At 39.6% G+C, this 26,994-nt stretch overlaps 1 protein-coding gene across 1 annotated transcript in view; it reads right to left on the reverse strand.

Moving 5' to 3' along the window:
* Window positions 1–1,299: 1,299 nt before the first annotated feature.
* LOC146893723 (uncharacterized) overlaps window positions 1,300–26,994 on the reverse strand; it is a 52,733-nt gene continuing 27,038 nt past the window's right edge. The window contains 2 exon segments of the mRNA XM_087900686.1: window positions 1,300–3,061; window positions 3,063–4,179. Of these exon segments, the coding sequence (XP_087756812.1) occupies window positions 2,957–3,061; window positions 3,063–4,179 (1,222 nt within the window). The 3' untranslated portion in view covers window positions 1,300–2,956.

Raw genomic sequence — 26,994 nt, forward strand, 5'->3', positions numbered from 1 at the left:
TGGCTTTTAAATATGGACCTAAGGATTTGGTGCTTTGGAAAAGAGGTTCTGTTTTTGTCTCCACAGAGGATGAGTGCCTGTGGAGTCATTCCAGATTCTTGTGGTTTGATTCACCAAGAACACCTGGATTTTGTTATTAAAATAACCCCAAGAATGCAGCACCCCCACTCAGCAGGAAGTAGATAGACAGTTTGACTATGCCCAAATTCCCTAAAAGATTGTTCAAGTGGGGCCCCTTCAGTAATTCCAGAGCAGCAGGCCTGCTTTCCCAAGTTTTGCTCTGCTCCATGCACCAGTTTTGAGAGAGGGCCACTGCCAATTTCCATGATCAATATAGTAAGGGTCTCGTTTATGGTCTGATTTATATGCTCCACCTGGCCAGAACTCTGGAGCCTATAATTTCCATTCTGCCCCAAGGGGGCTAGCCCCTGAATTACCCATGCTGTAAAAACAGGTCCATTGTCTGAACTAATCAGAATGGGGGTGCCACACCTGGGAATGGTGTCCTCCAGATACTCCTAAAATACCGATTAGGCTGTTTCATGTTTGGTGGGAAAAGCATATTATTACATTTTGTCTTAGGGTTTCTTTTGCTGTGAGGAGACACCATGACTACAGCAACACTTATAAAGGAAAGTATTTCATGGGCTGGCTTTCCAGTTTCAGAGGTTCAGTCCCTTGTCCTCATGGTGGAACATGGCAACATGCAGGCAGACATGGTGTTGGAGAGGTAGCTGAGAGTTCTACATCTTGTGTAGCCAACAGAAAGTGGTCTGTCTCACTGGTGTGGCTTGAGCATATATAAGTTTTCAAAGCTGTCTTCCACAGTGACACACTTCCTCCAACAAGGACATTCCAAATCCAACAAAACACACCTTCTAATAGTGCCACTCCCTAGGAGCTTATGGGAGCCATGAGAATTCAGCCATGAGCCCCCACAAGGGAAGAAATGGGGCACCACAGGAAAACTCCAACTGTGATCCTTAGAAAACAGAGATGCATGGGGTATGCTAAGATAATACTGAGGAACTGTCCTGCCACATGGGACAAAATGACTACAGTTGCAATGTAGAAAAATAGAATTGGTGATACAAAGGATTGACCAATGCTTAGAAGAGAGTAAGCTGTACGAAATAGAATTTAGCTGAGGGAGGGCTGCCACTGAAATACCCCCAAAGACAAGTATTATGTTAATCAGGACTTTAAGAAATTTGGATGCTAAAATGTAAAAGTTTATTTAGCCTTTGTATATACATGTCTTTAGTGAAAAGAGCAAATGAGATGCTCACCCACAGAAAGGACAGAGAGTCTGCCTGTGTAACTCTAACATTATCAGAAACCAGTATGCACATTCACATACCCACAAAAAAACACACTTATAACACATAATCACAATTAAAACAACTCTTTAAACATATTTTCACTCATGAATGTTTTTCTCTTGTAAGAATTCATTCCTATAATACAGGTGTTAAGGTACCCAATGGCTTACAGAGTTTTTCTTCACCATGAAGCAATCAGGTAGGCATGAAGTCTGAGAAATCAACCCTTCTAAGTTGATGGAATAAATCATTTGAGAGGACTTATGAAATGAGTCCGGTTTCAGGTTCAGGTGTTTCTCTCATTGGCTCTGGATTCAGGAACAAAGTGTGTTTCTTTGTCTCAGTTTTAGAGTCAGAATATATTTCTTTGGCTCCAGCTTCACAGTCAAAATCATGTAATTCACTGGCTCTGGTTTCAGGGTCCAGATGTGTTTTTTTGATTGGCCCATTTACCCTACACATAGAGCTTCATAAATTCACAAATTCATTTTACCATGAGTGTGTAAGTACAAACAGTATAAAAAGGACATCATAAAGCTTGAAAAGATTGTTAACACTGTCAAATTTATTTCTACAGAAGAAATCATCTTGAATTTTAGGCAGAGGATTCTTATTCATTCCTAGCTGTCCAGACCAGAAATAATCACAAAGAAATTATATTAATTAATTAAAACACTGCTTGGCCTAGAATTACCTAGGGTTCTTATTAACTAACTCTAACATCTTAAATTAATCCATTTTGATTATTTTGTATTTTACCATAAAATTTGTGATTTACTAGTAAGGACATCTGCCTCCTTAATCAGCAGATAAATGGAGTCTGACTCCACTTTCTTTTCTCCACTATCTCTGCTTGGAATTCCTGCCTTCCTCTATGCTGCCCTGTCATAGGCCCAAAGCAGCTTCTTTATTAAACAATGGCAACAAAATACATTCACAGCATAAAGAGGAGAATCCCAAATCATTGTGTAGCTGATTATAAGTATTTTGGCTAAAGAGCTTACCAAATACTTTATAATAACAAGTCCTCAGTATCTTTTTCATGTAGTCAATGTCTATTGTAATATGCAAAGATTTTAACAGATTGTTGCACACAAAAGTTTTACTCCTATATAATGTACAAAACTTTATCACACTGAACACATTTATGGGGTTTATCTGCAGTATGATTTTTTCTCATGATTTAGATTATTCATACATGCAAATGCTTTACCATACTGATTACAGTCATAGAGTTTATCTCCAGTGTGTGATTTTTTATGCATTTGAAGAGTACTGTGAATTACAAAGTCCTTACCACAGTGATTGCATTCATAGGGCTTCTCTACAGCATGTGTTAGTTCATCTTTGAAGATGACTATGATAAACAAAGACTTTACTACACTAATTACATACATAATGTTTCTCTCCAGTATGTGTTTATTCATGCCTGTGAAGATAACTGTGCCATGCAAAGGCTTTACCACACTGATTACATTCACAAGGTTTCTCTCCAGTATGGCTTCCTTCATGAGGGTGATGATTACCATACTGTGAGAAGGCTTTATCACACTGATTCCATTCATAGGTTTCTCTCCAATATAGCTTCTTTCATGCTTTTGGAGAGTACTGGAACATGAAAAGGCTTTTCCACACTAATTACATTCATAGTCTTTCTCTCCAGTATGGGTTCTTTCATGACTTTGCAGATTATTGTGACTTGCAAAGGCTTTACCACACTGATTACATTCATAGGTTTTTCTCTCCAGTATGGATTCTTTTATGTTTTTGAAGACTATTGTGACATGCAAAGGCTTTACCACACTGATTACATTCATAGGGTATCTCCCCAGTATGAGTTCTTTTATGACTTTGAAGATGACTGTGACAAGCAAAGGCTTTAACACACTGATTACATTGATAGGGTTTCTCTCCAGTATGGATTCTTTCATGAATTTGTAGATGACTGTGACATGCAAAGCCTTTACCACAGTGATTACATTCATAGGGTTTCTCTCCAGTATGAGTTCTTTTATGTGTTTGGAGAATACACTGACGTGTAAAGGCTTTACCACAGTGATTACATTCATAGGGTTTCTCTCCAGTATGGATTCTTTTATGATTTCGGAGAGTACTGTTTTGTGCAAAGGCTTTACCACACTGATTACATTCATAGGGTTTCTCTCCAGTATGGAATCTTTTATGATTTCGGAGAGTACTGTTTTGTGCAAAGGCTTTACCGCAATGATCACATTCATAGGGTTTCTCTCCAGTATGGGTTCTTTCATGCAGTTGTAGATGACTGTGACGTGCAAAGGCTTTACCACAGTGATTACATTCATAGGGTTTCTCTCCAGTATGAGTTCTTTTATGTTTTTGGAGAGTACACTGACGTGCAAAGGCTTTACCACAGTGATTACATTCATAGGGTTTCTCTCCAGTATGGATTCTTTCATGCCTTTGAAGATGACTGTTACATGCAAAGGCTTTACCACAATGATTACATTCATAGGGTTTCTCTCCAGTATGGGTTCTTTCATGACTTTGAAGATGACTGTTCCATGCAAAGGCTTTACCACAATGATCACATTCATAGGGTTTCTCTCCAGTATGGGTTCTTTCATGACTTTGTAGAAGACTGTGACGTGCAAAGGCTTTACCACACTGATTACATTCATAGGGTTTTTCTCCAGTATGGATTCTTTTATGATTTTGAAGACTACTGTGACATGCAAAGGCTTTACCACACTGATTACATTCATAGGGTTTTTCTCCAGTATGGATTCTTTTATGATTTTGAAGATTACTGTGCCATGCAAAGGCTTTACCACACTGATTACATTCATAGGGTTTCTCTCCAGTATGGATTCTTTCATGCCTTTTAAGATCACGGTAATGTGCAAAGTTTTTACCACACTGATTACATTCATAGGATTTCTCTCCAGTGCATGTTTGTTTATGCATTTGAAGATGACTATGATGTGAAAAGGCATTACCAAACTCATTTTCTTCATAGGGTTTTAATGTAGTATATGTTTTCTCATGACTGTGAAGATGACTCTCATGTGCAAAGGTTTTAACACTTTGAGTATATGCAGAATGTTTCTTTCTAGTTTGACTTTTTTCATGCCTACAATTACAACAGTACATGTGAAAGCATTACTACATTTAATACATTATTGTAAATTTTTATCTGTATAAATTAATTTTACAATTTAGTACTATTTTAACTAGGAATTATATGTTAAGGTTCTATCACCATGTTTACAATCTCTTTTTTCCCCTTCATTAAGGTTTGCCTTTCACCATTGAAGATACCTGAGAACAGCCTTTAATATATGGTTCACATTTACAAAATCTTTTTTTGTATGAGAATTTTCATGTATTTGAAGAGAACTGAAAAATTCAGAGCTTTACCACTGTTATTGCATTCATAACGTTTCCTATACTGCGATTGATGATACATTTGATAAGTGAACTAGGAAAAACAGATGTATTTACACAGTCCTAGTACTCATGGGGCTTTTCTGAAATGTGAGTTTGTTGATATATTAACAATGAGACTAGAAAACCAATTACTTATATATACGTGTATATCAAATTCAACCAGTAGACTCAACATGGGGACTGCTACATATTTTCTATTTGTTCTGAGAGAGAGGTTTGTTATATCTTTTCACATCCCTATGCTCATGTGGTTTGTATCCAGAGTAATATATGATGTACTTAGTAAAGGAAGAATAACAAACAAAAGGTTTCCACATTGAGTTCATCCAATTTGACTTTCTGTCCTCATAGACTTGTGGTTTATGGATTAAGGTCGCTTCAAAACAGCTGCCCCTTGATTCATAACCATTAATGCCCCCTCACTAAACTTAACACAGCCACAAGTATATGGGTTAAACTACCTTTTCTATGGACTATTAGTGTAATAGATAGTTTTAGAGATCTACTTATCACCTATTCAACATGTATATCTTTTATAGTATGAATAATATGAGATAAATGGATTGACAACTTTACAGTATAGCTCTCATTGTATTATGATTCAAATGGTAATGTAAGTTAAGACATTGTTTTCTTTCTTAAAAGAATGACTTGCAAGTTTAGATCACCTATCTGAAATTCAGGTATATGATTTTGTGAGAATTTAATAAACATCAATTTACTTTATTATTTCCACTGTTGCTTTTGTTTAAAACATATAGGATTAATTACAAATTCTTCAGAGGTATATTTGTATCAACTTATACATGAAAATTACCTTTCATGTCTTTTAGAATTTTGACAATGTTCTTCAGTATTATGGTCTTCCCAACTGTATCCTAAAATATAATGCGAGAAATTGTATGTTTTATATTAAAAATTGTAAAAAATTTAGTTAAAGTTTGAAGCAAACCTTACAACCATGCCTGATTTATTTACCCCATTCTTCTTTCTCAATCATATTACAAAAGAGCATCACTAACCAATGAATAGTTGTTCCCTTATATGAAACAAGAAAGATCATATAGTCTTACCTATAGTAGTGAGGTTCCTGTAGGTCTCTACCATCACATCTTTGTAGAGATTCTTCTGAGAAGGATTCAGCAAAGTCCATTCTTCCCAAGTGAAGTTGACATGCACGTCATCATAGGTCACTGAATTCTAAAATATCCCATACAGGTGTACAACAGAAATTATGATTTTGACAACACTGTAAATGTATACTTCTTTGACAGTATAGTCATATAATTCTGGGGCTCCTCATACTTCTTCCATGACAAAGACATCATAATTTAATCACCAAATCACTTCAGAAGCAAACTGAATAGGAGGTTCACCTCTGTCATTTCTGAACCCTTTGAATGGGATATCACCTTGCAAGAGAAATGCTGACTAACCAACAATGAAAGATACATAAACATGTCACCAGTATAGAGTACAGATAAGAAAAATTGTATGAATGCTTAATTCCTAACAACAAAAAGAAAATAAAATGAAAAAGTTGGATGCATTGAATCATGCCTCTAATCTTTGCACTCAGAAGGCAGAGGCATGTATATCTATCTGCCTCTGAGTTGAATACCAACCTAGTCCATGCAATCACTTCTAGGGCAGCCAGAAATACATGTTAAATACTTGTTTCACATGGAAAAAATTCAATGAAACAAACATAAAAGCTAGAAATAACTCATAGGTTTTTGCTAAAGTTTCTACAAAGAGTTACACATTCACTTCAACTCTTTATTCATCTACCAGAAACCTGAAGTTGCCCAATTTAAACTGCAACAAAAATGAGATTTTACTAAAAGGCACTGTGTGTTTAAAAAATTACAAATGGACAAATGAAGACAATAGAAATTATTATGCTGATTACAAATAATCAACCCAGAGCAGGAAAGATGGCTCAACAGCAAAGAGTCCTCCTAGTCTTGCATACAGGTGGGCTCAAGGACTTACATGGGGGAATCATAACTATCCATTATTCCAAGTTCAAAGTTTCTAATACCATCTTTTGATCAATGTAAGGACCGGGTACTCACATGGTGCATATCCATGCATTCAGGTATAATACTCTTTTTAAAATAAAAATTCAAACAAGCAAAACAGGCAGGAAGACGGTTATGCACCTACAATCCAATAACACAGAAGGCACAGGCACTATTAATGTCATGAGTACATGCCATCCTGGGAAACATAATGATACCCTCTGTCAAATTTTAAAATTCAAGATATGGGTGAAGCTCAGTACAACAGCATATGCTTGAGAGGAAAAAACCACCATACAACAATATAAAAGCAAAAAAAGCCCACCTTTATCCCCAGCACTTGGGAGTCAGATTCAGAAGTTCTCTGAGTTTGAAGCCAGCCTGATATATAGAGCTACTTTCAGGACAGCTAGGGCTACACAGGCAAACCTTGTCTTCAAATATAACAAACAAAAATGAAAACAGTAGGCTACCAAACCACCTTAGCACTAAATAGCAGTTAATTCTACTGAATCTTGTGTGATTTAGAGATAGAATTTATGATAGTGGAAAGTTATGACAGCAAAAGAAGAAAGCTGACTGATTAGTTTCAACCACAACATAGCAGGCACAAAGAACAGGAAATGGGTTGAGGCTATAGAAACTCAAATAGTGGAATTCCTTTCTGTATGCTGTGATTATCATTAGTTAATAAAGAAACTGCTTTGCGCCTATAACAGAGCTATAGAACAGAATTTAGGTAGCTGGGGAAAACAAAACTGAATGCTGGAAGGAAGAAAGCAAAGTCAGAGATAAGTCATGTAGCCCCTCCAGAGACAGGGGCTGAGAAATTTACCTGGTAAGCCACAGCCACATGGCAATACACAGATTAATAGAAATTGATTAAACTAATATGGAAGAGTTACCCTCTGTATGCTATGCATATGTTTTATTCCCATTGGTTAATAAGGAAACTGCTTTGGGCCTATGGCAGCACAGAATAGAACAAGGTGGGAGTGCCAAATGGAGATAGAGGAGAAAAGAAGGCAGAATCAGGGAGATGCCATGTAGCCACTGAAGGAGACAGATGCTGGATGAAATCTTACCAGTAGGTCACAGACATGGGGTGACACACAGATTAATAAAAGTGAGTTAATTTAAGATGTAAAAGTTACTTAATAAGAAGTCTAAGCTATTGGGTATGCAGTCTTATAATTAATAAAAATTCTGTATAATTATTATAAGTCTGGGCAGTGGGGAAATGACCAAGCACCCTATGTCTATAAAAGGATATAATGAAGTTTACAAGCTATATAGCACACACAAGATTAATATCTAAGTTCTATTGTCCTGTTAAGCATTCATGATTCCTTGACTATTTAGGGATCATACAAAGAAGCACAAATCAGCCTGAATGCTTCACTGTCTGAGGGAATACAACAGTCTGTCAGGAACTGGGAGGTATATACTTACCCAGGAAGCATGGACCTTAACCTGGTGTCTCAAGATAGTTAGGCTGTGCCAGCTCCATGATTCCCTGAAGAGCCTACTGCCCAGTAAAATCCTATGTCCTTGACCTTCACTGTCTGCCATTACCTGCAACATTTCCATCTTCTAGCTCTTACGCAGATGATTAAGCTCTTTGTCCAGTTTTCTAATATATTAAGCATTCTTATAAGAGTCAACATTCCCAGGTCCTTTGCAGCAACAAAATCCTCTTTGAGTCCCATTTTTGTTCCAACTTTCTTCTCTGTTGCTGTTATTAAATTATGCAATCAAAAGCAACTCAGGTAATGAACATGTTCATTTGGTTGTTAACCCTATTTCACAATTCCTCCTTATGACAATGTAGGATAGATACTCAAGTTAATAACTAACGGCAAAACATGTGGAATCATTGTTTTCTGGCTTTTGCTCTTGCTTTGTCACTGCCTTGTGCTCAACTAGCACTCCTATCTATCCCAGGGCTGCTTGTTCAGAGATATTGCCAATCAGTGGAAGAGCCTTCCTATATCAATCAAAATCAACCTTCTCGGATACCTTAATCAGGTATTCTGATCTAGGCATACTCTCAATTGGTATTTTCTCAGATCAGTCTAAGCTATGTCATGCTGATAGCTGAGGCTATCTAGAAAAAGACAATAATATACAAGAAGGTTTTAAAGATCCAAAGGCAATGTATTAATCATATCAATCACTTAAGCAGCAAAAACACAAACAAAGATAGATATGCCAGGAAATGGAAAGAGGCAAACATCTAAGACAAAGAAGAGAAAACTAAAACTCTCTCCACAGAAACATCCCAAACCAACAAAAACTCAAGGAACTCATAACATGAGAAATCTTCTGAATACAAAATTAGTAAGAACACTATTTTCCAGAAAATAAACAATATACTTAGATAATAATGAATAAAATCAACAATATAGATGGGTAGCACTGACAAAGACTTATTACGCTCCTTTAAATGAAAACAAGATTCTAACCAAACTAAAACTCTAAGAAATTACTAACCAGCACTAATCCTATACACTTCAGTTCTTTATCCTTTACCAATAATAGAAAATGGCTTGGGTGCGGAAGGCTGTTCTACCAAAATTGGAGAGATTCACTTGAAACCTTCTTGTGTCTTAACTTCAGTGAAAATAGTTTTGACTACTTAAAAAAATTTCATTATCTTATAGTAAAGAAAATATGTCTGTTAGGATCACTTAGACACCATTTTGCTCCCCCTGACTGATGATTGCCTGTAAGTCTGCAATCAGAGTGAGGAAATGCAAACATTTTAAAACAAAATGCGAGATAATAGGTTTTTAAAGAATCAGTGCACACCTAAAGCAGCTTCTTTTACTCTATTGCTTTATAAGTGACAAGCACTTTGAAAAAAAATGATTACTGCTATTTTTGCATATATTTGTGCAAGAGTGAAGATTTCTTCCACATGTATACAATTAACAGAGAAAAGAGGGATTAAGATGCCCTCAATCTAAAATGGTAGAGTTATAAGCCTCACAGCTTGATGGTAGGTATCTGAAATTAGGTCACCTCCAAAACTAATATGTGCTGAGCCACCTGCCAACATTTATAATACCTTTTATCCAATAAACAAAAAGTCTCTAACAGATTTACAAGATCAACAAAACCTAAATAAATAAAGAAGTAAATAAATGATCCTTGGAAACAGGATGCATCAAAATTAAGATGATGTGTATGTTAAATTTGCCCCATAAATAACTACAGTAAAATGATAATTCCCAACAATTTATAACAGGAAAGCCGATTACAAAGCTACATTCATATTGGAAGCACAAAGAGTACTCAATGGGATTATGAAAAATAGTACACAAACTGACATAATATGACTTCTTTCTGGGAAGTGGTGGCACACAACTTTAATCCCAACACTCAGGAGGCAGAGACAGCAGGATCTCTGTGAGTCCAGCCTGGTCTACAGAGAGAGTTCCAGAACAGGCTCCAAAGCCACAGAGAAACACTGTCTCAGGGGAAAAATTACCACAAAGCTGATCAATCAAGAATGAGTATGATATTTGGGAAAGAATAAAGAGAATGGAGAGAAAAAGCCAAGAACAAACATAGAAAAATATAGTCAGCTATTAATCAAAAGACCAAAGGAAACTTAGTCAAGAAACATGTAATCTTGACCAATGTTATCCAGATACCTATGATTCTATGTGTATAGAAATTAAATGAAGACTTCACAATTTTCAAAAAATTAACTCAAAGTGACCCTTAAACTGTTGTAACTGATGATCCACCTACTGGTATTTCTTCCTGAGAGGCGCCATGCTCTTGAGCCTTTTCTGCAAAAAGAGATGATCTACTGCTATGGTCCTGCAAGTCCTTATACCTCCTTCTGTTTTCAGGTAAACCCAGCCATACTGATGCCCAATCACAAAAAAATATAGAATAATTTCTGCTTCCTGTCAAACGGATTATAGCACAAGATATTGATTCTGCTCTATCTACCTGCCCAACACCATACACACCTAAGAAACCTCTGCAGCTCTGAAACTCCCTTTGTCCCCTGGATCTAAACATCACTGAATCACACTATTGCAGCTGGTGGTAGCAGAAAGTTAAACATTTTAATCTTGCATTGCTAAATCAACATCACTGAAGGTCTACCAGCTTTTAAACTATTTGAAACATTTATAAGACAAACTTGAAAGTAGGCTGCAATATTCAGAACTTCTAGAAACCAGATTATTAGTTCTCAAATCTGTCTTCCCACTGCATACCAAAAGCATGACTCTGTTTCTACACTGGACAGTGAGATTTCAAGCATAATATCCTACCATACCAGGGCTGCAGAGTCTCCTCTCCCCCTGGAAATCCATACACAGGGAGGCTCAGAGGACAAGGACCACTGCCCAGGTCATTACATAGAGCAATAGAACCACAGCCTGGCTTATGATCCTTCCAAATCCCAGCAGAAATGACAGTTCAACAGACCTTCTCTGAACAGCCTACACTCACTCTGGCATAGCTTGTGGTCTTCCTTACAACTCATTACAACAGAACCAAAGAAGAATCCTAGAAAAAACTACCTGTAAGCTACCTCCCACTATTATTCCTGTTTGCTAAGCCTTCCAAGAGTCCCTCAGTGGCTAATGCCACCCAGCTGGGCCTCAGAATACTATCAGCTCCCCTACTGGGGGTGATCAGAGATCAAATTACTCAGATATCACAGAACTTTCTGCTTGGCCCTTCTAGTCCAGTGGACAGGGCCCTAGTCCAGAAAGTTTGTATATTAGTAGACATTCATCCAATTTCCTAGAGCATACCCTTTTCCTCATCCAAAGCACAGGGTCCTTTGTATGTACATTTCATTACACTCTCAATATCCAGTGCAGCCAACCCATCAACTCATACCTGGGAAATCCTGCAGAAAAACACAGGTCACATTCACAATTTTTGTTAAAGCAAAATATGCCATGAAATAGAAGATAATAAAGGGTCATGGTAAGGCTTGGGGACAAGAAAGAGAATGTGGATACTGTAGCATGAAGGGCCGGCTTGTTGGGGTATCTGTCCCGCTTGGTACCCCACAACCGGCAAGACCCAAAGAAAAATCATACACAGGACTCCATAAGGTTATAAACTGACTGGCCCATTAGGTCAGGCTACTTCTTAGCTCTTATAACTTATATTACCCCATTATCCTTATCTACATTAGCACATGGCTCAGTACAATTTCCAGCAGGCAGCTTACATCTTTCCTCTCCGGTGGTCTGGGCAGCACTGCGGTAGGAGCTTCCTGCTTTCCAGAATACTCCCAGTCTCTTTTCTCCACCTCTACTTCCTGTCTGGCTTTCCCGCCTATATTGCCTGCCTGGCCAATCAGTGTTTTATTAAAATATGATTGACAGAATACAGACAATTCTCCCTCACCATTTCCCTATTTTTTTTAAACAAAGGAAAATACCCATAGTCCATTTGTTGGGAATGTGGGCGTAGTATTTCAGGCTACTTCCTGCTGGTTGGGGGCGCTGATAATCTTATGGGGACCTAAAAAAAATTTAGAGTTATAATCAAGTTCTGACTGGAGTATCCTGTGAGTCTTGATCATCTCAGTCAGCAGTCTTGAACCTGTTCTGGATGAAGAACTCAGACATCTGGGCCATCTGTTCCTGTCGGAGATTTCTCAGGTGGCCTCCCTTGATCAAAGCTGATTTTTCTTAACTCAGAATGAATCCATAGCCTCTCATTTTCTGTGGAAACAAAAGCAAAATCTCTTCTCCAAAGTAACATACCTTTTGACTTCAGTTTTGAAGCCAAGGTATTTTCAAAATGCCTATCTTGGGGTTAGTTCAGCAGCATTTATAAACAAAAGTCTTTTAGCAGCTGTTGCTCCTTCCTCAGCATTCAAACAATTCAAAGAGAGAATAATAGCATACAGTATCAAGATTCTCTGTTTATTTTCCATCTTTATGCAGCTTTATTTCAACCTCTATTTTTTTATATTTTTACTTTTAACTTTTGCCTTTTTTGAGACAGGTTCTCTGTATATATCTTTGTCCTGGAATAACTCTGTAGACCAGGCTGTCCTTGAACTCACAGAGATCCTTCTGTCTCTGCCTCCCCAGTGCTGGGATTAAAGGTGTGTGCTACCACACCTTGAACTCACAGAGATCTGTCTGTCTCTGCCTCCCAGGCATTGGGACTAAAGGTGTGCACTACCACAACTTGAAGTCACAGAGGTCAATCTACCTCTACCCCTTGAAGTCACAGAGGTCAATATGCCTCTGCCTCCCAGGCATTGGGATTAAAGATGTGTACCACCACACCCAACTCTTCTTTTTCTTTCCTTTTAACTTTAAGAACTTTAACTTTCAGCCTGCATATATACACTGTAAACCATTTAGAGGTTTTCTTCAAATTTGAATCTTACTTTTACTATATATCTCTCTTTTTCTGACCACATGAGTCTTTAATTTACCAAGCAATATTGGTAGGACTAAAGCTGTGGCTTTGACAGCTAGATCCAGCCCATTATTTAGCTTTCCAGCCTCATGGCTGAGGTACCAGCCAGAGCTGTGTTCACTGCCACAACTCTATGGCATTTCAAGGTCCTTGCCAGCAAGCAAACTGCAACATTCTGCTCACAGACCACACTTATTCGGACTGCCTGCCTGAAAGAGTCAGAGTTTGCCCTGGCAGGATGGCCCAGAAAGCCGGCATTTGAAAACAGCACAGCTTTTTTCCTGCTACTGCTGAAAACCCAAAAAGCATGCATTCAGCTTTTCATCAACACTGTTTAAGTGTTTCATGGCAGGACCTCTTAATGAGCTGCAAAGTTTTGCAGCTAAAGCTGAGTCAGGAAGCCTCTCTTAGATGAGAGCATTTGCAGAACCGAGAAATTGCTGCTACCAAGAAACCATAATTTACTCTATTCTTTCCCAAGCTTTCTCAAACTTTCTGTGGATTCAGTTATCCACGTCTGGGCGCCATATGTAGCATGAAGGGCCAGATTGTTGGGGTATCTGTCCCGCCGGGTACCCCACAGCCGGTAAGACCCAAAGAAAAATCATACACAGGTCTCCATAAGGATATAAACTGATTGGTCCATTAGGTCAGGCTACTTATTAGCTCTTATAACTTATTAGGATACTATATAATTTTAATCTCAAAAAATTATTTTGAAAAGTAGAAAGAGCATTTATGGCCATGTGCCTCAGAAACAAGGGATTTATATTAGATCACATTAAAGATTTCTCAAACCTTCTATCTCAGGGTGTATATTTAAAACCAGTAAAAAAAAAAAAACAGTCCTGTTAGGCAGGGCCACATTTTACTCAGATCTATTTTGGTTGAACTACTGTAACTACAGCAACTTGGTTTCATGATAAGTTTGCTTCTTTATCAAGATTCTTGATTGCCCGGTCTGTGGACAGCAAGAAATGACGATCAGGACATTTATGGAGCACCTAAATTTTTTTTACCTACTTTCACATTGCTAATCTCAACTATGGTTGAAGTAGGAAAGTTCTCAGCCATTCTCCTGTCTCTCCCTTCCTGCACTGTGAATCTACCAGTTTCAAGCTTGACCTATGTACTCACCCTCTTCATCTATAATCATACACTGAAAGTCAGAGATACCGGAGGTTACTCCTTAGCTGGTTTATTTTTCCTTCCCACTGACCAGTCAAGGCCCAGTCCTGAAGAAATTGAAGGACTATCTACCAAGCACTGGGCAGCAGAGGGAGGATTAGGTTTTTAAAGCAATTCTCCATTGCATAGTCTGAGGCAACAATATTACAAGCTCATAGTCTCCCATGCCAGGATGGCACAGCCTTCCCCACACTCAACAAAGATCAGAGGCCAAGGGCCACTACCCAGGTGACAACATAGAACAATAGAATCTGCTTGGCTCATGGTTCATCCCTCTCTATGCAGCTCTGAAAGCTCAGCCCACCTGTTCTTCCTGGTCTGAGGACAGTTGCTTCTACATTCACCAAAGCATGGCTTGTGGTCCTCCTTACAGCTCTGTACAGCAGAATAAGAGAATCCTGGAAAGAACCTGTAAACTATCTCTGGTGCTCCTAATTGCCAACCAGAGTCCCTCTAGGACCACTCAGCTGGGCTTCAAGACATTAGCAGTTACCCTACAGGGTGAGCAGAGATCAAATGTCTCAGAAAGCAAACATCCTCCAGGTTTGTCTTTACAAGATATAGTCAGACAAAAACCTAATCTGAGAAATTTATAGTTTAATAAAATCTCCTATCCTCCCAGAGCACTTCCTGTTCCTCCTCCAAGACACCAGGTCCTGTGTGTGGTCTGTGAACCCATGAAATGGCCAGATGGGACATTTATGGAACATCTAAAATTGATCACCTCACTACTCACAGATAATGTCAACTACAGTCACAGCAGGAAAGATTTTACCCTCCTTCTTGTCCATCCTTTGTCTGTTGTGACTACACTGGCTTTACAGTCGGTCAGTGAACTCATTTCTTACACAGGTCACACTTCACTATTAAATTCACAATAAAATCTACAGAAATTGGAAGATGCTCACTCACTGATCTTTCTCCATGACACAGACCAGTCAAGGTCTTGCCTGGTAGGATTTACAGGACTGTCTTTCCAGCACTAGGTAGCAGAGGCAGGATTAGGTGTTCACAACAATTCTCAGTTACATAGTATTATGCAAGCCTGAGCTACAGGAGACATTAATCTAAACCAGTTGTTCTCAATCTTCCTAGTGCTGTGACCCTATAATACAGTTACTCATGATGTAGTGACACCCCCCACCTATAAAATTATTTATACTACTACTTCATAACTATGTTTTTGCTACTGTTATAAATTATAATATAAATATCTCTACTTTCTGATGGTCTTAAACCAGTGGTGTGATACGTTCAAAAGGAATCATGGTCCACAAGGTTGAGAATTATTTCTCTAAACTGATATAAATGAATAGACAAATAAACAGCACTTAAAAATGGAATAAAATGCAAAAACTGGGAAACATTGGAAAATAAAAACAAAGAGATTATAGCACTTATGCCATTGGAGAAAATGAAATCTAAAAAATGATAACCAATAATTGACTTCTTAAAATTATAAAAAATAAGAGAACAGTCAGTTATACTGACTTTGAAACAAAGTAGGCAATTCACTGGTAGGGAGAATGCCATTAATAATTTGTCCTATGTAAATTGTTAGCTGCTGAGTGCTGTAAGCTGACACATGGAATTACAGTCAATGGCCTATGTCTCAAATGTCTGAGCTGACTTCACTGTGTCAACCAGGCTTGAACATATCTGCATGGGAGATTTCACTAATTGGAAACTAAATACTTAGGAGTTCAAGCTCTCCTCCCTAAACTGTACACCCACCAATGTCTGTCTTCATTCACAAGGAAGGAATTAATGTATGATGGGATATTACACAGAATGTCAATCACTGTACCTCATTCGATCCTTCTTTGTAATGGACAACCCTGCAGCCCATGGCCTTAAACTTCAGTCTAATATCTAGCTATTCTCCAGTGTGTTTACCCCGTACAATGTACACAGTACACGGTTCCTACTTTTCTGGTCTGAAGGGAGAAGCCATGTTCCACATGCAAATCCTTTTATTGTTACTGCAATGGACAGTCCCACTGTATGACTCAAACTGGTACTTTTAGAGCTTGGTGGTGCAGCATACTTGTAATCCAAGAATCTATGGTGGTCAGCCAGGAGAATAGCAAGGGCAAAGCCTTGTGGGGCTGCACACAGGATTCAAGTCCACCTCAGTCAGCACAGGGGACACTGAGTCACATATCCTTTCCTAAGAGCTGAAAGAACCAGCTTTTCTAGAATTATTATACTCTCCTGGCACACAAGGTTGTGACACCTTAAGAGGCCCTGAGCAGCAGGTCAGAGGTCTTTGATGGGGAAGTGGGTTTTCTGGCTGCTTGTAAATCATGGTTGTCTCATTTGTTATAGGAATGTACCTTAATGGCTGATTAATCCCGCTGAACAAACAATTGCATCTCACCATACTAATCTCTAACAGGCATGGTGTGCATGCTACTCATCTTTGGATATTTGCGATGCAGCCCTCCCTCACTTTAGTTCTACTTTGTGTGAATTAGTGTCTCCTAAGTACTGGTAAATCCTTATACCATTAATTCTATTATCAACTATACTCGTCTACATCATAGTTTAGTAGCGGAGCACAACTCTACAAAGGAGAAACCATATACAAGCCACAGGAAATTAACTACTGATGGATCCCAAACCTAAATGTTAAAAGTGCAGAACTTCTGAAAACCCAGGAGAGACCAGGTGTCTCCGCGTTTGGCGAATGTGCTGATATCTCTTCACATGCCAGGATATATGCATGACAGACACCATCATCTGCAGCTTCCAATGCTCTGCTCTGTGCAGACACAGCCCAGGCAGCCCTCCCTCACTTTAATTCTACTTTGTGTGACTTAATATCTCCTAAGTACTGGTAAATCCTTATACCATTAATTCTATTATCAACTATACTCGTCTACATCATAGTTTAGTAGCGGAGCACTACTCTACAAAGGAGAAACCACATACAAGCCACAGGAAATTAACTACGGACGGATCCCAAACCTAAATGTTAAAAGTGCAGAACTTCTGAAGACCCAGGAGAGACCAGGAGTCTCCGCGTTTGGCGAATGTGCTGATATCTCTTCACATGCCACAATATATGCATGACAGACACCATCATCTGCGGCTTCCAACGCTCTCCTCTGTGCAGACACAGCCCAGGCAGTGAAGGGATTCAGAGGTTGCCAACAGAGAGCTGCAAGTTTATGACTACTCAAGCAGAAAACGCTAAACTCTGTGTCTGTAAGCTGCCTCCCACCCGGCCACCACACAGGCCGCGAGTCTCAGCGCCGCTCCACATACTTTGGGGACAGCAGCCCCTTGCTAGCCATGCCCGGCCACTCCTCCCATCTGTGTAGAGCAACCCCTCACTCACCATGGTGCAGCTGCCAAGCTTACAGGCTATCTGCCCCCACAAGAGAATGCAAGCTGCGGAAATGGATCGGAAGTCTGGCTACCATTAGGACCCTCCCATCTGACTGGCAGGTCTGCTGGAGGTTCTGATTGGCTGGTGCGGTTTGAGTGATGGGGCCGGGTGAGCAGAAGGGATTTAGCACCATGATCCAAAACTGGCTTCTATCTAAAGACAGACCTGTCCGAGATTGGCTGGAAATTTATGCCAAAATCAACAGCAAGTCTCTTGCTAATGTAAATCAATGGGTTCGGTTTTAAAAGGAAGCATACAATTTCAGAATATTAACTAAAATTAAACTAAATAACCTGGCATTAAAAAAAAATGAAATGAACTGATTGTTGGAGGCACAGGGATATAACCCCAAAACTCCACAAAGAACACAGGCAGGTCTCTGTGTGTTCATGGCCAGACAGCTAGGAATGTTACACAAAGAAACACTGTCTCGAGAAAAAAAATCATAAAAGTTTTTAGAAGCTGCTTTCAAGCTTCTGCTGGTGAATATTTATGTATCTGACATATGTGGCTGGTGGGGAAGGGATTTCTAAAAGAAATGGTCTGTGGCCAGAAGGGGCTTCAGGATCTGATAATGAATTCCAATGGCTGCCAGCAGAAGTGAACCTGGGTGTGACTTTAGGTCCCAGGAGGAGGAATGTAGCTAGCATTTACCTTGCCAATAGGCCCCAGTCATATGTTAATATCAGAGCCTGTAGTTCCTCAAAAGGGAATAAATGGAGACCCTTGCTTATCTAAATGCCTGACTTTGTGAAAAGGACTTGTAGGAAGCAGGCAGCACTTGAAACTAAGGGTTTTTTTTTTCTTAGTCTTGCCATCCAGATCTGTTCCCCTCAAAATGCTCCCTCTCAAAAGGGAAGGTCCTGATGTCTTACTCTCTTCCCAGGATAACTTTGTAGCTTCCCTTTTGATGGATTGTTATGTACTGATGATTCTTAACCCTAACTGAACTCTTTCATTGTAAATAAATAAAGTAAGCAAATATGTCAGCAGATGAATGAACGAACGGATGAACAAACCAACAAACAAACAAAGAAAGAAAAAGTTCACAGTTGTTTATTGACTTTTGTTTTCATAATAAAAATTTTGACATGTGACCTAGAAAGTGTCTGGAGAATAACTTTATACTCAACACCCTTTCTACTTTCTGTCTCTGTTTCTGTCTCTCTCTCTATGTCCCTCTCTCTCTCTCTCTCTCTCTCTCTCTCTCTCTCTCTCACACACACACACACACACACACATGTTGGTCCCGGGGGGGTGGGGGTCACACAAAAATGAGAACACCATCAAGTCTAATAAACCAGAAGCAAACTTTATTCCAGAAACCAGATCCTAGGAAAACTAGAACTAAACTTAAAAATAAAAAAAATAAAAATAAAACACCGCTAGGCACAGAAGCTTATCAGCTAGCTGAGACCACAGCCAGAGATGGTGTTTGTTAGGCTGTGACAAGAGGCCGGTTTCTGAACCCACTTTTTATAGTAGGGACACCAAGTATTAACTCTGAACAAAAGAATTTTTACAACCTTGCCCCGACCCTTGTGTTGGTCAGTGGAGACCCTAAAGAGGGGAGTGAGTGTTAATGTCAATGGGTAACAATTCAGCCATCATGAAATATGTATTAGAGGAGATTACAACGAAGGTCACTAATTGCGAGAAAACAGATGTCTTTAATAATTAATCAGAAAGGGACTGCTAGTAATACTAGAAGGTTAATAAATTAGGATTAACTGATTCTTAGGCTGAGAACTTAGGAGATAGCAGAAAGCTTTTCACACTATCTTAAGGTAAAACTCAGATACTAACTGCCATACTTTACAACCTCCATTATCAGAGCTCATTAATTAAACCATTGTGTTTGTCCACAATCTCCTGGTACCTCTAGGTGTAACCTGAAGACTTAGGCCTCTCCTCTGGTGGCACCAGTTTTCCATAATGGAGACAGTGTCTAACCCAAAGGTCACATATCTCTGTCTCCTAAAGTTTATCTCAGATTACATCTGTCGTTTATCAGGGATGGCCAGGACACTACTCTCAATTCGTAGGGTGAAGCTCTGGCCTTGTAAATAAAACAGCCAATTGTAAAATGACCTACGTTTCCCAAGCAACTGAGAAAATAGCTCACTGTGAATGAATGATCCTTGATCTGCTGAGAAAGCTGATGATAGTCTGTTCTCAGTCTCCTAGACTTATAACTTTATATTTCTTTATTCCTACATTCTTATTTTTGGAATCTACATTTTTATTTTCTTATTCCTGGACTCTTCAACACACAGAGAAACACTTGAATAAAATTGAAAATTAAACAAAGTATACAATAAAAAGAAGCAAAACACCTTTAATATCATCATCCCATCACTCAGGAGGCAGAGTTAACTCTGTGAACTCTGAAAGTGATGTTTTCAGGGCTACGTAAAGAGATGCCCCCACGTCAATATATGAACAAAGAAACATGGAAAGACAGTGCTTGCTGGTGGGGGGAGCTGTACATGACTTTACAGAAGAGGTTTTATGGGATTAAAATTCACAGTCTTGTCCTTCACAGGCTGCACAGGAAACCTTCTTTGGTCTTACCAAGGTTCAGAGAGCCATGAGGCACTGTGAGGTAGAAAACGGGACACCTCCTGGAGATTCTCAATGGAGGCCTAGCCCCTTGTTATAAAGCAGAGAGGTGGACGGAGGGCCTAAGTGGTGGGCACAGAGGAGTTGAGATGCCCACAGTGGTATTTAAATGTTTGCTCCCATCTTGGGTAGTGCCATGTCAGTCAGTCAAGCTGATGTCCACCTGAAGAGAAGAGGAGAGATCCAGCTGGGTGGTGCAGTGGTGGCACATTCCTTTAATATCAGCACTTGGGAGTTCCAGAACTGGTTCCAAGGCTACAGCTTAGAGTCTGGTTTCCTGAGCTCACTTCTCAGCAGAGATTTGGGTTTGTGTGCTCCTGAGACCTACCCCAATTTAATAGTGCCATTGCCCTTTCATAAAGGATAATAGGGCATGTACACGCATGCATGGTATCACACACATACACTGGCTGTCTGTCTGCCTGCCTGCCAGCCTCTGTGAACCCTGTGAGAGTGTCTGGTACCTTCAGAAGACAGAAGATGGGGGGGTGGTTTCTGCTGAAATTAGAGTTCTGGATGGCTGCCAGCTGTTTCTTGACTGCTGTGAGGAGGGTGGGACAGGAACTCACCCAAGACAGAAACATGCCAGACAGGAGTTTTCAGTAGAAAACTGAACTGAGTGGAAACCATTTTAGTGTTCCCAGAGTTATGTCTGAGGAACCTTCTACTTATACAAAAGAAAACCAAATCATTTCAAATGTCCAGATGTCCTCTGAGGGGGACAAATGGATGACAGAAAAGAAAAGAAGATAAGAGGGTTTTAGTTTTTTCAAAATCTGCAGGGACAAAATTTCCCCTTATTGGTGTACTGGAGAATAGCAAGAGTTCCCGCTGTGTTGTGTTTAGTTTTTCTCACTTGAGGTTGGATGGTGTCAACCATAAGATTTTCATCTTTTATGATCATGTGGGAGTCTAGTTTTTTTTTCACTTTGATAGATGGGCACATGTTCCCTCTAGTTCTACTGGCTATACAGCTTTGACCATGGAAGCAGGTTGGATTTCATCAAAGAAATTCTTTTTTCATCAAAGAAATTTTCTATTTTAGAGACATGGTTTCTTTGTAGTTTTGGAGCCTGTCCTGGAACTAGCTCTTGTAGACAAGGCTGTCTCGAAATCACGAAGATCTGCCTGTCTCTGCCTCCCGAGTACTAGGATTAGAGGACTGCACTGCCACCACCCGACTGAACCAGCTCTTATAGACCAGGCTGACCTCAAACTCAGAAATCTGTCTGTCTCTGTCTCCCAAGTGCTGGGATTAAAGGCACCAAACTAGATTTGTTTTTTCCTAATTCTTGAATGGGGTAACTACCAAAGGTATTTCTTCCTACTTGAATTGTGTTTGACTGCTGTTTTAAGTTTTTAAATCACCTATTCCCTGGTCCCTAGGCTCCACACCTGTCCCCTGAGGGCACCTGGTAGAGGTGAGGCACAGACTAGTAAAATTCAAGGTCACCACCCCTTGCTAAGGTCTTAAACTCCTGCCTGACCCATTAAAGGGTTAGGCTACAACTTGACTGGTCTGCTTAGATATGCTTTTTGTTTGTTTGCTTGTTTGTTTATGGAGACAGTGTTTCCCTGTCTAACAGTCCTAGCTGTACTGGACCTAGTTCTTGTAGACCAGGAGCTCACAGGGATTCACCTGCCTCAGTGTAATGACCATGAAAACAGATTCCTCTGAATGAATAAATAAAAGGAATCTGTAGTATAGATAGAGCATGAAATTTATAAAACAAAAATGAATGCAACTTAGGATAGTGTAAAAGCATTTCTTCTTGTGTGTGGTGTGGAAAATTACTAAGGTGAAATATTAAGAGAACATTTGCCCACTTGAAGGCTGCACCCAGCAACCTTGGTAATGAGGTAATCTTGTCACAGGAGAGGGACCCCCACCCTTCTGTGGCCAGTCGAGACTGATAACCTAGGATATCTGGTTATCAGAAGGATCAAATTGAGAGGCAGTTTCAAACTGGCGTAAAAAGAGAGGGCAGAAGCAGGGCAATTATCTCACTTCTTCGATGGCCTAGGCATCAAGCTTCATCGTAAGAGAAATCCTCTAAGCCTGTCTCCTTAATAGCAGAAATATTTATTGCCTTGTCTAAACATTTAATGCTCTATCTCCTGAGTACAGAGCTTCATCTTACAAAAGCAGACATTTAACTCCTTGCATCCTGAATGCAAAGCTTCATTTCCTGAGAGTGAACATCGAAGGTCTGTCTCCCGAGAACAGACAAGACACTCTGCCTTCCTGAGTGCAGACAGAACTCTCTGCCTTCCCAAGCACAGGCAGAATGCTTTGCCTTCTGAGACCAGGCCACAAACTACAGGGTCAAGAATTGATGCAGCACCTGACCAGCCTAAGAACAGGACATTGAACACCTTATCTCCCGAGCACAGACCACAGGGTCAAGAGTTGAGCCTCACCATCCAGCTCCCAGTGCTGTCAGGCATCCAACCTGAAGAAATTCAAGGACTAGAGAGATGCCTCAATGGTTAAGAGCACTGCCTCCTTTTCTAAATGTCCTGAGTTCAACTCCCAGCAACCACATGGTGGCTCACAACCATCTGTAATGAGATCTGGTGCCCTCTTCTTGCCTGAAAGAATGCTTGCAGACAGTATACTGTATACATAATAAAAAAGAAAACATTAAAAAAAATTCAAAAATTCCTTTTTAATCTGAAGAACACTAGGTCATATGATGCTATTTAATGTGTGCACAAAATTTTAAGAGAAGAGCATAGATGTGTTAATACATATGTTTATTAGACAGAATGTTAAGAGATATGCTATCAATAAGTGATAAGTTGTATTAAGTTTAAAAGGTGTTTTATACGTAATGGATAAGTTGTATTAAGTTTAAAAGGTGTTTAATAGGTAATGGATAAGTTGTATTAAGTTTAAGAAGTATTTTATAGGGAATGAATAAGTTGTATTAAGGTTAAGAAGTATTTTATAGATAAGTGATAAATTAGATTAAGGTTATGAATTGGTTTTATGTATTAGGATTAGTAGGATTAATAACTGTGATATTGAATTGCCTGTGTGTTGCCCATTATCAAGCCCCCATGCCTATGACGATTGTAAACCCCATTGATGCCTTGGATATTGAAGTTGCTAGTAAAGGATCATTAGAAAGACAATTCTCTTGCTTGGTCTGGTTACTCATCACTCTCTGGGGAGAAGTACACAGGGTCCTCATAGGTGCTACTCACAAAGAAACTGGAGCTGAAGTTCCCCAGCTCTTAACATTCAGCCTTCTGAGTGTTGGGATTAAGGGCACATGCCACCACTGCCAGGCCTAGATAGATAAGCATATTTGCTGCCTTCTTGCTGAAGTTGGGAAACATTACCTTCTTGTTGAAGTTGGGAAATTGATGAATTCACTCATTTTCAGGTTTCTTAGCAAAAAAACAAAAACAAGGCTCCACCCTGCTAAGCTGCCTTGCCAGCCATCCCAGCTTCCACCCAGAGGGCCATTGGAGGGGTGAGTTTGCTTAGGGCCCACGGCAGGGGCCCTGCGAGGAGGAGCTCAGACTCTCCCCGACCCCATAGACCCCCATAGTGACCCGGTACTGCTGGCTCCACCCTGCTAAGCTCCCCCCCCCAGCAGTGAGGGCAAATGGGAGGGAGTCCCTTTGTTCTAAAAGCCTACCTGCAGCAAGGTAAGACTGCAGGCAGGGAAACTTCTGACCAGCAGTGCTCTGATCCTATAGCAGAAGATACAATGGAGGGGTAAGTGAGTTCCTGACCGCCACACGAGTCCAGAAAGAGAACACACAATCTTCCCGCCATCCTTATCTCCCTGGCTACGCCAAAGGGGTGGCTTCCCCCAGCTAAACCCCCTCTCTTCCTACGCCATCCCGGCTTTCTGCCTGGAACCCCTACCCTTCCTCTCTCCCTTTTTCAGGGCTTAAATTCCTCCAACTCAGCCTGGTTGGGCGCCGCGGCCTGAACGGGTGGTGAGTGCAAATGGGAGGGAGTTCCTTTGTTTTAATAGCCTGCCTGTAGCAAGGTAGAACTGCAGGCAAAGTGATTCCTAAATAGCAAGGGGCACTAATCCAGTAGCAGAAGACCCAGGGGAGGGAAGAGCCATTGGAAAGCATCTGAAGGAAGAGATGGGCAGGCGCCAAGGCAAGAATTCCCCCAACAATCTGAAAAACAACATGAAAACACCAGATCCCAGTGATCTTACCACGGAAGGACTTGAACACCCTATTCCAGAAGAAGTGGAAAACAGTGTCATTATGAAAGCAATAGAGTCTCTTAAACAGGGTATGAATAACTCACTTAAAAAAATAGAAGAGAAATATAACAAAAAATGGAAGAAATGAGTAAAGAAATGGAAAAGAAATATAACAAAAAGTTTGAAGAAATGAGTAAATTCATAAATGATACCCTGGGAAACCAAGAAAAAACAATTAAACAGGTAATGGAATCAGTTCAAGAACTGAAAACTGAAATGGAGGCAGTGAAGAAAACACAAACCGAGGGCCGGCTGGATATGGAAAATCTAGGCAAACAAACAGAAACTTCAGGAATAAGCATAACCAACAGAATACAAGGGATAGAAGAACGAATCTCAGATTATGAAGACACCATAGAGAAAATAAACGCTCTGAACAAAGAAAACAGCAAATCCAACAAATTCTCATCACAAAAATTTCAGAAAATCTGGGACATAATAAAAAAACCAAATCTAAGAATGATAGGAGTAGAAGAAGGAGAAGAATTGCAGATCAAAGGTCCAGAAAATATATTCAACAAAATTATAGAAGAAAACTTTCCCATCCTTAAGAACGATATTCCTATGAAGGTTCAAGAAGCATACAGAACACCAAGTAGACTGGATCAGAAAAAAAACATCCTCTCGCCATATAATAATCAAAACACAAAGCATCCAGATTAAAGAAAGGATATTAAGAGCTGCAAAGGAAAAAGGTCAAGTAACTTATAAAGGTAAACCTATCAGACTTACGCCAGACTTCTCTATGGAAACCATGAAAGCCAGAAGGTCCTGGATAGAGGTCCTGCAGAAACTAAGAGACCATGGATGCAAACCCAGACTACTATACCCAGCCAAGCTATTGTTCACTATCAATGGAGAAAACAAAATATTCCAGGATAAAAACAAATTTATACAATATGTAGCTACTAATCCAGCCTTACAGAGAATATTAGAAGGAAAATCACAACCCAAGGAATCCAACATTACCAACACTGCCTACAATAACTCAGACATCTAGCGACCCTTCACAAGCACAACTCAAAGAAGGAAAGCACATACACTCTACTACCCAAAACAATGACCGGAGTCAACAACCACTGGTCATTAATATCACTTAATATCAATGGACTCAATTCACCTATAAAGAGGCACAGACTTAGAGATTGGATACAAAAACAGGATCCAACATTCTGCTGTTTACAAGAAACACACCTCAACCGCAAGGATAGACACCTACTCAAAGTAAAGGGTTGGGAAAAGGTTTTCCAAGCAAATGGACCTAAGAAACAAGCGGATGTGGCCATTTTAATATCCAACAAAATTGACTTCAAACTAAAATCAATCAGAAGAGATGGAGATGGACATTTCATACTCATAACTGGAACAATTCATCAGGAGGAAGTCTCAATCCTGAATATCTATGCCCCTAATATAAAGGCACCCACATATGTAAAAGAAACTCTTCTAGAACTCAAGGCAATCATCAAACCACACACACTAATAGTAGGAGACTTCAACACTCCTCTTTCACCAATGGACAGGTCAATCAGACAGAAACCAAACAGAGAAATAAGAGATTTATTGGAGGTATTGAATCAAATGGACTTAACAGACATCTATAGAACACTCCACCCAAATAGGAAAGAATATACCTTCTTCTCTGCAGCTCATGGAATCTTCTCAAAAATTGACCACATACTCGGTAACAAAGCAAACTTACACAGATAGAAAAAAATATTAGTAATCACCTGTGTCTTGCCGGATCACCACGGAATAATGTTAAAATTCAATAGCAATTCGAACACCAGGAAGCCTACCAATGCGTGGAAGTTAAACAGTCAACTTCTGAATCATCCCTGGGTCAAGAAAGAAACAAAGAAAGAAATTAAAGTCTTTTTTGAATTTAATGAAAATAAAGACACAACATACTCAAACCTATGGGACACAATGAAAGCAGTGCTAAGAGAAAAGTTCATAGCACTAAGTGCCCAATTAAAGAAAACCGAGAAAGCAAATACTGGAGACTTAACTGCACACCTAAAAGCTCTGGAAAAAAAAGAAGCAGACTCTCCCAGGAGGAGTAGAAGATTGGAAATAATCAAACTGAGGGCTGAAATCAACAAAATAGAAACACAGAAAACAATCCAAAAAATTAACGAAACAAAAAGTTGGTTCTTGGAGAAAATCAACAAGATTGACAGACCCCTAGCCAAACTAATCAAATGGCAGAGAGAGAACACTCAAATTAATAAGATCAGAAATGACAAGGGGGACATAACAACACAGTGGAAATTCAGAAATCATTAGATCTTACTACAAGAGTTTATATGCCACAAAGTTGGAAAATGTACAAGATATGGATTGGTTTTTAG

This window comes from Myodes glareolus, chromosome 22, assembly GCF_982192425.1.
Source record: "Myodes glareolus chromosome 22, mMyoGla1.1, whole genome shotgun sequence".
NCBI lineage: Eukaryota > Metazoa > Chordata > Mammalia > Rodentia > Cricetidae > Myodes > Myodes glareolus.